At 44.5% G+C, this 13,261-nt stretch overlaps 1 protein-coding gene across 4 annotated transcripts in view; it reads right to left on the bottom strand.

Moving 5' to 3' along the window:
* The window catches only part of Stim1 (stromal interaction molecule 1), a 180,512-nt gene that overhangs the window by 3,887 nt on the left and 163,364 nt on the right, over window positions 1-13,261 (bottom strand). The window contains exons 7-13 of one of the 4 annotated variants that reach the window (XM_029539090.1): window positions 12,347-12,524; window positions 7,570-7,737; window positions 7,050-7,150; window positions 6,556-6,791; window positions 4,952-5,044; window positions 2,860-2,926; window positions 617-653 (exon numbers count right to left, since the gene is read on the bottom strand). In XM_029539090.1, the coding sequence (XP_029394950.1) occupies window positions 617-653; window positions 2,860-2,926; window positions 4,952-5,044; window positions 6,556-6,791; window positions 7,050-7,150; window positions 7,570-7,737; window positions 12,347-12,524 (880 nt within the window). The remainder of the gene's footprint in view (window positions 1-616; window positions 654-2,859; window positions 2,927-4,951; window positions 5,045-6,555; window positions 6,792-7,049; window positions 7,151-7,569; window positions 7,738-12,346; window positions 12,525-13,261) is intronic. The other 3 variants (XM_029539084.1, XM_021199457.2, XM_021199447.1) reach the window with 3 other exon arrangements.

The following is a 13,261-nucleotide window of genomic DNA, read 5'->3' as shown; positions in this document are numbered from 1 at the left end:
TTTTTGGATTTTGGCTTTTTTCGAGACACAGTTTCTCTGTGTAGCCTTGGCTGTTCTGGAACTCACTCTGTAGACCAGGCTGGTCTCGAACTCAGAAATCCGCCTGCCTCTGCCTCCCAAGTGCTGGGATTAAAGGCATGTGCTGCCACCGCCCAGCCCCAGGCCTACATCTTAAACATTTAAAAAGTGTCCTTGTTTCTCTAAGCACATAACAATCCTCCACATAAACACATACCACTAAGAAAGTTCTAAGACATTCCAAGAATCCACACTAAAAGTGGCATCCTTTTTAAACTAAGGAGGTAAGATACTGGGAATTTCTACCTTTCTACACCAAGGAAAGGGTAAAAAAAGCTTGGACTTCCCAGCCTCACTTTTTCTGACCCACAGGCCTGAACTTGTTCTTGATTTTTATCCTTCCATGCCTCTCTCATCAATTAAAAGCTAAGAATCCCATAGAAAGATGAGGATCTAGGAGAAAGCCTTAGTAGAACAAGAGGGGAAACACCCGTTAAGGTGTGCTCACTTTCCCTCCCTGAACTTCTGAGACCTTTTAGGCCAGAGCTATCCCTCCCCAAGGCTAAGCTGCCTTGAACTCCCATCCCAAACTACTAACCTTACTAGAGAGCCTGTTTGCCTTTAGAGATGATCCTCTGGTGCATGGTGCAAAAGAAAATTAAGCAGTGAACAGGCCAGGTGAATGCAGGTTCTCCCCCCCTTCCTCCCCACTGCCCTGGGCTTAGGCCTCTGAGCGTGGAATCCCAGCAACCCCTAGCTTTCCTGAACCATCCCAGTCCTCTCCATAAGTACTGGGAGGAGCAGTCTCTTCCCACACTTGCAGATGAAAATGAGGATGAGAGTGAACATGGGCAAGTCTGCTCAGTAGTAGTCCTAGTAAGAACAGTCCCTTTGTGGAAGCAAAGGGAACAGCTCTCAAGGATAACTATCCAGGTGCACGAAGCAGAGGCAGAGAGATGAGGCTGAGTCAAAAGAAATCAACAGAGTAAGCAGGCGACCAGGACGGAGCCATAGTCACAATTTCAGGGATGAGAATGACTTCCAAAGGTGAGTTCCTTCTTAGTCCTAAGCTTAAGCTTATCCCATACAAGATCAACCTCTGACCTTCGCCCAACCTTTTGATACAGCAGGGAAAGTCAATGAGCTGCCAGTCCAGGCTGAGGAGAAACTTCCAGCTCCTTTCTAGGTCACTTACTGAGACTTTTCAGAAGAACAAACATCTTGAATGAAAAGTCAAGAGTCTGGTCTGTCCCAAGTGTCTCTGCAGCCTGATAAAATGACCCTTTCAGGGCCTTAACTGCCCACTTTAACAAATAGTTTCATTCCTGCTTAGCTTTTCTGGTCCCAAATTCCCAATTCTGTATTCCTTCTCCTGTACTGTAATTCCATGAAGGCTGCACTCATTTACTCAATCAAGCCAGACACCTAGGTATCAAACTAGATTCTCCTTTCTGCACCTGTGGCCAGTTATAAGTGAATTACCTTCCCAAGTCAAGGCCTCAGTCCCCCCAAGGGCTTGCTATACTGCAATGCCTCAAAGTCCTTAGTCTTCCTTTCTTCCTGCATTCGAGCCACTAAAATGTTATTTATAAAGTGGAAAGATTTTAATTATTATTTTATTATACTTATTTATTGTGTGTGTTTACACACCTGCACATGGCACAGATGCAGAAGTCAGAGGGCAACTTCCAGGAGTTGGCTCTTTCCTTCTATAATGTGAGCTCTTGGATTCAAACTCAGATCATCAAGCTTAGCAGCAAGCACTTGTAATTACCCCCAAGTCCTCTAAAATGGAAGTATAGCCAGTTCACTTTCATTCAGAAACCCTTTTATGGTGCTCCATTTCTAAAATGATAAAGCCCTTCTGACCTATGCATCCTTCTGACCTCATCGGCCACTACTTCTCCAACACATACGTAGTGTTTCCACTTCAAATACATAATATATTCTTACACCTCCATTCCTCTGTACAAAACATTTCCTCAAGCTAGAACACCCCTTTTCTTTCTCTGTGCACAGGGCCTCCCTACAAATGTCATCTCTTTCATAAAGCATTCCACCTAGACACACACTGTTAGTCATTCCTCCTTCCTCAGTACCCCAGAGCACTTAGGAAATTGTTGCAGTTTATCTGTGTGTCTTTTCCAAGCAAGACTATAGGTCAGGGTGACTGAGAACCCCCATATGCAGAAGTGCCCTGCACAGAGTATATTTGTTTAAGGAGTAAAGGAAATGAGACGACTGATCTAAAAGTGCATAATTTAAACAAGTGATATAGGATCGTGAGGGAAGAGGATTGGTACTCTTTTTCAGAGAAAACCCCAAACAGCAAAGGGAAGACAGGTGTAGGAAATTAAGCCGACCTTAATAAGGAATCTTCTGAACTGAGAAAGGAAAGGACAGGGAATGATTCCCCACCACACCTCCCAGAGGTCAACAAGCAGCAGCAGGCAGCAGGCAGAGGCCACGGTAAGAGCAGTAGGGAGGGAAGGAAGAAAGAGAAGAGATAGCTGATACCCCAAGCTCTCTGAATGCCCAGACATCACAGCGATGTTGTCAGAAGGGGTTGGGTCAGGGTAGGGATCCATCTGGAGGAAATAGGAAGTGCTGTGGTGATAATAAACAGGGTGAACATGGACGGTGTTGATGGTGGTGGTGGTAGTGGAGGTTGTGGTGGTAGCGATGGTGGTAGTGGAAGAGGAGCAGGAAGAAGAAGCAGAGGCAGATGGAGGGCTGGTCCCGTGGCCTTCAGAAGTGAAAGACTGTCCAGATGAAAGGCTACGCATTCGCCGCAGAGATACCCGGCTTGTCAAGAAGTGGCCAGCCTCGCCCTCTACCAACCTCTGAGATCCCAGGCCAAGCTGTGGCTCCGTCAGGCGCTGCCGGACACTGCTCTGCAGGCTGGGGGCTGCAAGGAGAGTAAAGAGAATATAAGGATTGGGCACCCAAGCAAGTGTGTAGGCAAGTATGTTCCCACAAAGATATGCCTGTTAGACACCTCTCTGGACCTTTGATACCCAATCCAGAGAAAAGGATACCACCTCCCAGAAACCTCCCCCTATGGGACCTGAAAGGATGGGAAATTGTAGATAAGGTGCCCAGGGCAATTTTAGTAGCAACTTCAGTAGAAGGAGACCTAAGGCCAATGTCACTATAAAGGGAAGTCACAAGGCAGTTAGTGGGAGGGCACAGGCAGGACAGTAGAGGATAAGGACTAGGAGTAAGGTCCGGGAGAGCACCAAGAACCAGCCTTTTATTTTTTAACCAACCTCAGAAAAAAATTTACAACACAGACAAGGACTTGTACAAAAATATGTTCATTGGATTGTTATTAACTGTTGCATGGAAGCATGCATAAAGGCAGAGTGATGAAAAATAAGAAGACATCTATTTTCTGGCAGATGACAGAGATATTAAAGTGATACTTATAAAAAGATTTTAATAACATGAAAGACACTTATTAAAATGTTCTGGAGCTGGGTATGATAGGACATAACTGTAAACTCAGCACTTGATAGACTGAGTAAGGGGGGATTATGTGTTAGAAGCCAGCAGACTATGAAGTAAGCTACAGGCTAGGCTAAGCTATATAGTAAGACTCTGTTTTAGAAAAATAAACAAACAGAAAGTTTCAAGAAATGAAGAAAGATGAATTTTTTTATGAACTAGTCTTGAACTTGGGAACACACAACCCTAGAGTTAGAACCCAAGCCTTTCTACTTCCAGCTGGGACCCTAAGCTACTTCCATTCTCATTTTAATCTACCTTTGTAAAATGCTGAGGGGCTGTTCTGAGACTTCTAAGTAGTGTCTTCAAAACACCCACGCACGTCACTGTACTTAAAAAATATCTTAACCACATGTTTAAAAATTTCACAAGAGGAGGCTGGAAAGATGGTCCTATCTGTTAACGGCATGTTCTGTTCTTGCAGATGATGCAAGGTCAGTTCCCAGCACCCACTTTGAGCAACTCACAACTGCCTCTAACTCCAGCTCCAAGAACCCAATGCCCTCTTCTGGTCACCGTGGGTCCTGCATTCATGTGCACAAACCCAAAGTCAACATATACACATATATACATAATTTCAAATAAAAATAAAATCTTTTTTAAAGTTGGTTAAAAAAATGCAAGCAAAACTATCTAGCTATGGTGAGGCAGCGAATGCCTTTTTATTGCTACTATTCATGCGTCGCCTTCCAGATTTCCTCTAGTATGTGCATAAACAAAAGTGACCTAGATCACTGCTGTTAGATCAGTGCTGCAAACCAGGCTCTTGTAGGAGAACTACCACTCCGACCTGGGCACCAGGTAACCTAGGGATGTGCCAAAGAATGTTTTTAGGCTCAATCCCAGCTCCAACTTAAAAAACAAAAAGACATTTATTCCTTAAAAGTTAGAGAAAGTCAGAGGTTACTAGGGTGGCAGAGCTTTATAAGGCCAAGCCATGGAGAGAACACAATCCCATAGTGATGGAGTTAGGCAGCAGGGCTTATACAGCTGGTAGCTTTCAAAGCATGAAATGCTTGAAGAAAAAGAAGCCCATATTAGGAAGGGAAGGCGAGAAAAAGAAAGAAGAAATGGGGAGAAAAGCGAAGAAACATGAAAAAGAAAAAAAGAGGAATGTTCTTTTCCTTGCTTTCCCTCCCAGCCCAGCAGGAAGAAGGTCCGCTACCACCAGGACACTCGTGTGGCTGGGCTGAAGGGAAAGGCCGAAGCTGTGCATCACCACAGATGTCTTCTCTCCAGCTTTCAGCTGAACAGGCTGATTCTTCTCACCCCCGAACCTCTCCCTTCAGTTAGTAAGGACAGTGCTGAGGGGACAAAGGGAGCAGGCAGGAGTGTGAGGCAGGCAACAAAAGGGGCCCATTGGATAGGAGTGTTGGTTTAGTTACAAAAGTGGGAAAAACAAAAGCCCCAAAGGGGCTCCTCAAACCCGGGTATTTGCAGAGGGACTGATCATCCGAGCCGGCGGATGTAGAGCAGAGAGAACGGTCACTGAACCTACGCCCCATCAGCCAGGCAGCATCTAGGGTCAACAGCCAGGCCAAAAGGAGAAGAGAATCTGATTTATGAAGGGTTTTGGCCTGTCTCTCAATGGGATACAGCAAGGTCGAGGACAGGGAATGAGTAGCTCAGAGCTAATGAAGCTTCTTCCTAACCTAGAGAGCATGGGAGCCTTTAGATCAAGAAGGTAGGACCCAGATTTGCCTATTCGTGATCCAAACCTTGGTAGGCCTTTGACTAAAGACCTAGCAAGATATCAGATCAAGCAAGGCACAGTGGCACACACCTTTAATTCCAGCATTTGGGAGGCAGGGGCAGGTAGATCTCTATGAGTTTGAGGCCAGCATGGTTTATATAGAGTTCTGACCAGCCAGGGCTAAAGAGAGAGTTAGGCCAGCCAGAGTAACATAGTGAAATCCTGTCTCAAAAAACCAAAACCAAAACAAAAAAGATATCAGATCAAGAAGATAAAAAGGCTCAGGCAGGGGCAAAGTACTACTGAAACAATTGACATGGTCCTACATGTCTATAAGTCTACTACTTGGTAGGGTGGGAAGTAGGAGAATTGTCACAAGTTTATGGTTAGCCTGGAACTTACAGCAAGTTCTAGACTCAGCCCATTAAAAAGGACATTTACAAATAAACTTTTGTCTGAATTATGAATTCAGCCTGATTAAAGAACCTGGCCTTCAGAGCAAGCAGGGGAATGAGACCCTAAACCAGACCTGCAGTCCCCTCTGCACTGGTAAGGTATGGGCTCAAGATAACACCTTTACCACAGATATGCCTAATGTATTTAGCTAAAATAATCTCCTATCCAAAAAAAAAAAAAAAAAAAACCTCAGCCATGGACCAGAAGGGAATTGCTAAAGCACTCCCGCAGAATGCTGTCCATTTATCTCTGTTCTACAAAATTCTCATCACCTTTGGGGAAAATAAGAAAGAACCAGGTCAATGGATGGGAGTAGGGGAGCCCAAGTTCGGTGGACAGCCAGACATACTTGTAAGAAGTTCTCTCCTGAGCAAGACTGCCTCCCAGCTCAGAGGCTTTAGGGATGGAATGATTTAAAGGGCTGCTACTATATGGGCTTCTCACGCAGAAAGGCAAGGAAAAGAGACATCATTCTATTCACCTGCTTTAGTAATTAGGAACAAGAAACATAAAGTGAAAATAAATAAACACAAATAATTCAAATGAATATTATGTTATACTATAAATAAAAAGTCTCTAAAGATTATTTTTTAATAAAGGTAGATAGCATGGGGTAGGAAAAAGGAGGACTAAACAGAAAAACAGAGTAAAGAAAGAGACACACAGATACAGGACAGAGAAGGCATAGAGCAAGGAGAAACCACCAAAAGGACAGCTATAAAGAAATATCTTAATGAGAATTGTTTTATTAACCAATGAAGGAACCACATCTTTCCTACTTATCTTTCCCAACTGCTGTTTAAACACAGCAGAGGCGATAGGCATCTCATCTTGCCCACCAAAGGCTACCCCTTGCTCACCCCTACAAAGAGGTCACCTACACTGCATGGACAAGGGCGACACAATCTCCTCATCCATGTCATCCACATCGTCAGTCATGATGAAGTGGGCGGGGTTGGGGCGGGTGCTGCCCATCCAGCTGGGGTCGATGTTGAGAGCAGCCACCAAGGAGTGGATGCCGGGGTTATTAACAATCTGGAAACCGCAGAGGATCTCGATCTGCTGCCACCGGTGCAGGCGCTCCCTCAGTGCTGCCGTCACTTCACTCAGTGCTTGCCTGAAGTCAGAAGAAAGAACTGCAGGTGTGGACCGTGTGGAAGCCCCAATAAGAACAAGATTACTTTTGAGAGGAACAAACTGGGGTAGATAAATCATAAACTTTAGAGCAAAGTAGAAGCTGGATCAGAGCTTGGGTAGGAGACCAGAGCTGTCATGCTATCGTGAGGAGATGGGACTGGGGTTAGAAGGCCTCACGTAACCTCGGTCTCTAAGGATGGTATTAGCGTTGCTGGAGCTGGTAACTGGTGCTACTTACTTAGCAGTTAAGATTTTGTGATCCACATCATCCAGGGAAGAGCTGTGGGCCACATGGAAGGTACCAAAAAGTGTGTTTCTCTTCTTTTTTATTTTCTCAGCCTGCCAAGAGGAAGCCCCAAATATAAAGAGAGTATGGGTTCATGGTTGGAAGAAATGAGGCCTTCCCATGGCTGGGTCCTCCTAACACAGCGTAAGCTTCACAGGAGAAGGAAGAGAAAGAGGAAAGGAGCAGAGTGAGGAGTAAGGCAAGGGAGGAAGCGGGCGGGCCTCAGGAACTACGAAGATGCACAAGGAAAAGGTTCCAGCCTTAGTCATGCCCCAGAAGGACCTCTGTTCCCTTGGCAGCTTTTTTCAGCAGGAAAGCTGAACCCCCTCCTACCTGCTTTTCCATCCCCAGAAGACAGGGCAGAATACCCTATACCCTCAGGCCCTCTTCCAAGAACTTCAGTACATTCACTAAGCAGTGGGTGGGGAGGAGAGAAGAGGGCAAAAGAAGCTCTCAGGAGAGCAGGCCTCACCCCCTCCTTGGCCACCAGCAGCTGCTTCTCTGCATTCTGCTTCTTGATGTTGTAGTACTGCACCTCCACCTCATGCGTGAGCTGCAGCCACTTCTGAAGGGCCTCGGGAGCATACCATGAGCTGTGTGATTCCAGCTCCTTCTCTGCTTTCCTCAAGGCCTCCCGAACCTATGAGGCATGAGAATGTGAGTCTGTCAGCATTAACATCCTCCCCTAACACCTCTGTGCAATGCCTCACAACTCTGAGTCCACACCTGCTTTATAATTCTTGTACTAGGAAGAAATGACAAAGCCTGTTCTCTGATTTTCACATACAGGGAAGTAAGCGCAAAGAAAAGCAGCCTACTTAAGACCACACTGTCCATAGTCCAAGCAGAATGCAGATGCAGACCTTTTTCTTTCTTCTCCAGAACCCTGCTAGCTACCACATTAGCTTATTTTCCTGGTCAAACAGCCAGTCTAAGGCAGCTTTCCTGGTCTCTTCAGGAATATATGTGCTACTGAATAACCTTATTGTAAATGGGCCTCAAGACATCACAGTGTGGGCTGGAGGATGCTCAGTTCAGAGCACGGGCTGCTCTTCCAGAGAACCTGGTTCAGTGCCCAGCACCCACACGGCAGCTCACAACCATCTCTAACAACTACTCCAGGGAATCTAACACCTTCTTCTAATCTCCTTGAGCACCAGGCACACATGGGGTATACAGGCACAGATCAAGCCAAATACCCATACCTATTTAAAAAAAAATACTAAATTAAAAAAAAAATCACAATATGGTAGACATAGCACGTGGTTGAAAATCTAATTCTGGGGGATGCATAGAAGGATCAGTAGCTAAGAGTGAATAGTGCTTTTGCAGAAGACCCAGATTCAATTCCTAGCACCATACGAGGTAGCTCACAACTGCCTATAACTCCACATCCACAGAAAGCCGACGGACGCCTCTGGCCTCTGTAGGCACCTGCGCACACTTTCACATACCCCAGTCCTCTGGGAGAGGAGCCGGTGCTCTTAACCACTAACCCATCTCTAGAATCCTAGCTTTAGTTTTTTAAGGAAAGGTTCCATGAAGCTCAGGGTGGCCTTGAATTTATTAAGGAGAAGAAGGTGGTCTTGAACTTCTGATCCTCCTGCCTCTGCCTCCTCCGAGTTCTTAGATGTCAGACATTAGCCCCTATGTTGTCTGCCATTAATTGAGTTTTTACCCTCTTTCTCTTACAACAGACTGAATATAAACACTAATAATGGAATATAGGATGGCTGTGATGGTACCTGGCGAAAGTCCCAATCTTTAGGAGACAGAGGCAATAAGAGCTCACCAGTTCAAGGCCAGCCTAATCTATAAAGAAAGCTTGTAGCCGGGTGTGGTGGCACACACCTTTAATCTCAGCACTGGGGAGGCAGAGGCAGGTGGATTTCTGAGTTCAAGGCCAGCCTGGTCTACAGAGTGAGTTCCAGGACAGCCAGGGCTACACAGAGAAACCCTGTCTCAAAAAACCAAAAAACAAAACAACAACAACAACAACAAAACCCACAAGCAAACAAACAAAAAAGCCAAAAAAAAAAAGAAAATAAAGAAAGCTTGTATCAGAAACAACAAAAAGAAAACAGTAGTTTCATAAGCCAGACATTAAAAAAATATACAAAATTACATATGCAATTTATTAAATTGGCGGTAGTTCCTTTAATCCCAGTACTCAGAGGTAGAGGCAGGTAGTTCTCTTGAGTTTGAGGCCAGCCTGGTCTATAGAATGAGCTCCAGGACAGCCAGGGCTACACAGAGAAATCCTGTCTTGGGAAAAAAATGAAAAAGAAAACTATTGGTTTTAGTTTAAAAATTTAGTTATTTTTCATAAAATGTTTAGGCTGATTGGTAAGAGATTTAATATAACTTTTTAAATTAATAGATATTTAAATGTTTTTTCATTTTATTTTTCAGTCTATTATTTATTTTTATTAACTTGACCATCATTTGAGTAACAAGCCACCACCTTACTGAACATAGATACTCATATATTTTGTTTTGGTTTTAAAGAAAGTGTCTCGATTCATATAGTCCTGGCTCATCTGGAACTCATGTCACCTCTTCTACCTCACCTTCCTGAGAGCTGCCACTATAGGAATGAGCTACAGTGCCTGGCTTTCATATGCTTTATATATAATATCCATCTTAATTTCTTATAGGGTAAAAATCAACAGTACCATTCCCACAGAAGACCCTAAGTAAAATCCCAGGTGAGGGCTGATTTATATTGCTGAGTAATAATCTACTAGATTATTTATAACTAGTTTTTTTTTCACTTCTTGGTGATAATCACTGGGTTGTTAGTTCATTTGGCTTTTATGAGTAACTAACTGTAGGGCATGTGGGATCATGCTACCAGAATGAGCTCAAACCCTAGGAATCCCAAAGATTTGCCAACAGGAGCAGAACCATTCTCTACCTGCATCTGTACCTGCTCTGGACACTTAACCATGACACCCCACTAAGGACCATGGGCACTCAGTCACATAGCATAACACTGGAGTTCTTCTCCATACTAATGAGATATCTAGATAACCCTGAGCCTTCAGCCAATGAGCTTCCCTAGCTGGGTATTCCTTCCCCATAAAAGATATATAATCTCTTGTTCACCCTGAATAAAGTATATGCATTCACAGCCACCATCAAATAAACCAGTATGAACAAGCAAGGATCAACTCAGATCTCTGCTTCATTAAGGATCACTGCATGGAAGACTTTCAACTAAAAGCCATGCCTAAGGCTTTCTCTCCTCTAGTAAGTGCCCTTTGGTGCTGGGCACTCCCTCCTAACGAGGCCAGATTCTATTCATCCAGGACACTGCCTTCCCACTTCCTGCCTGGCACACAGCTATCCTGAGGGGAAAGGTAGACCTTGGATCCCCAGTTCCTGACTTCGCCTCTCAGTGGTATACCAGCAGTGTCTGGGTACCCAGAGAGGAGGATGGGAACCACTGAACTCCCCATTTCAGACTTTCCCCTGCCTCCTCCAAGTGGCCTGTTGCAGGACACAGTATGACAAGTAACACTATTATGGACGTTACTGAATACATATCTCTTAGTGAGCATAAGCACTTATTTCTGTTTGGTATATAGTAATAAAGCATTTATGTAGAAACCTTTAAATAAAGCTAAAATAAAGCTTTAAATAAAGCTTTAGTAGAAACCATCAAATGAGGTTTGGAATATGGTTCAGTGGTAGAGTGCTTGCTAACATATAAAGCCCAAGTTTGATCTATAGCACTGGAGGCAGAGAAGAGGGTAGGAAAATGCTAAATAGTTTCTCATAAGGGTTGAACCCATCAATACTGCTATCACTGACACATGATCTTTAAATTTTTAGGCATTTTAACTTTAGGCATTCTGGTAGCTGTAATAGTATTTCATTGTGATTTTAATTTTCACTTCTTTAATATTATATATATATATATATATACATATATATACATATATATATATATATATATATACATATATATATATCCCTCACTTAAAAATGTGGGTTGGGGAGATGCAGAGTGTGGGAGCCTGAAGGTGGAAAAGGTCCAGGTCAGTGGGTCCATGGTAGAGGTGGATTTAAGCCTAGTTCTTCAGAACATAGCCTCAAACACCTGAACTGAACTGTGATCAAAATGAGAGAACCTTGGCACTCCCTAGAACTCCTGAATCTCGAGTTCTCATGAGAAAGAGTGTAGCTGCAGGTAGCACTAGGAGCTAGGGAAACATTTTAAGATGGAACTCCACCCCAACCAGAAGTTTACAAGGTACTGGCTGCCAGACTTCACCAGAAGGAAAACAAGCTGAGACATGGTTCATCACGTGGGCACATGCTGGAGCAGGAGCTGTGACTCCCCATTTGCCCATCTGTACCTCGCCCAGCTCAGCATTATCTTTTGCTTACCACAGGGCCCACTGCTGACAGTCACCAGGCTGGCTGTCCAGGCTCATGCCCACCAACCATTCAGAGTCTACACCCAGCTGCAGGTACAACTGCTGAGTCTGCACCTCCACTCTCTGGCCTGTGGTGCTTACCCTTCACCCCACCGCCTTCCTTGAACTGAACTAGGCTTCTTGCAACACTGGAGGCTTTCCAGAGACACTTGATCTCTGTTTCCACACCTGAGTCCAAAGACACAGATGGCAGTGCACATAGATGGCATGGCAAATAACAGATCAGGCTCTGAGTGCTTCTCAGTCTATATCAAGGGTACTCTGTAAACCAGAGCCACAACCTAGGGGCCCTTGCCTAGTGATTTCTGCCTCTGTTTACACTGGCCCCTTAGTCAACAGGAGGTAGAGCATCTAACTGAGTTCTTCCCCTGGTCACCATTGCCCAAGCTTACATTCTCTTGACTGCTAAGCCTTCTTTCCATCCCCACTGCCATTTTTACAAAATTCAAAATCATGCAAAACTAATCTAGTTTACAGGCTATCACGATAGTTACTCTTGGAGCAAAAGTGAGCTGAGTAGTGCTTACACATGCATATCCACATGTAAAAACTTACCAGCTCAATACTTAGGATTTGTTCTCTTAATATAAATACTTCAATGAAAAAGGGACGGGGTGGGGGGAAGAGAATCACTCTCATCTCCCATTACCTGCCATTCTTTGAAAATCATGGTAATCCTTTACCACTAGCCTTACTGGTAAGTCCAGAAGAAAGATTTGAACCATACTTCAAAACGTTCACAAATGAAGCTTTCCAGCCAGACCCTAATCCACTGCCCAAGGCATCCTGCGCAGACTCTCCTACCTGCTCCAGCTCTTCCTCGGCATATTTCTGGCGGCTCCTCTCATTCTCAGTACCCTCCCTCAGCTCCTTCAGCCGCTGAGCTTCCTGCTTGGCAAGGTTGATCTCGTCACGTAGCTTCTTCTCCAGGTGGACCTTCTCTACTTCCACTGTTCGGTGCTCCTCCTGGGCCTTGTGCAGCCTGAGGGCGAGGAGAAGGGGGACAATGTAGAGAGCAGGAGAGGAGGCAAGGAGGTGCCAGCCAACATGCCATAAGTTATGGCAATAAGGAAAAAAATAAGAGCCACCTGCCCTCAGCATATAGCCTGTCTACTCTGCTGGCTGTGTAGCTCTGAGCTAGTCAGGGCCAACAGAAACCACAGTCACTAGCTTTAAATGTTATGTTGACCATTATTCTACTGCTAGTAAACAAGACCATGAAGCCAGGATCACAAACATCTGAATCCCTCCCCTAAAGTACCTCATACATTGAAATTATAACAACTACCAGTTTACAAGGCAGTTCACTTTTTTTCTCCTAGCAGATAATAACATCAGCCTGGGACTGTTGTGAATATGAAGATTGTTGGCATTTAGTCTAGGCTCCTTCCCACAGTTGCCTGACAACAGCCAGGTGTGCCTGACTCTGTATAAAAGGGACTGCTTGCCCCCTCCTCTCCCTCTTGCTCCTGCTCCCCTCTCTCCCCATTTCTTTCCCTGCTCTCTCTCTCCACGTGCTCATGGCCAGCCTCCACTTTCTTTCTTTCTTTCTTTCTTTCTTTCTTTCTTTCTTTCTTTCTTTCTTTCTTTCTTTCTTTCTTTCTTTCTTTTTTTCTTTTCTTTTCTCCTCTTCTTCTTCTTCTTCTTCTTCTTCTTCTTCTTCTTCTTCTTCTTCTTCTTCTTCTTCTTCTTCTTCTTCTTCTTCCTCTCTCTCTCTCT

The sequence above is a fragment of the Mus pahari genome, chromosome 1 (genome assembly GCF_900095145.1).
Source record: "Mus pahari chromosome 1, PAHARI_EIJ_v1.1, whole genome shotgun sequence".
Lineage (NCBI taxonomy): Eukaryota > Metazoa > Chordata > Mammalia > Rodentia > Muridae > Mus > Mus pahari.
This window is presented reverse-complemented; position numbering and strand designations above follow the sequence as displayed.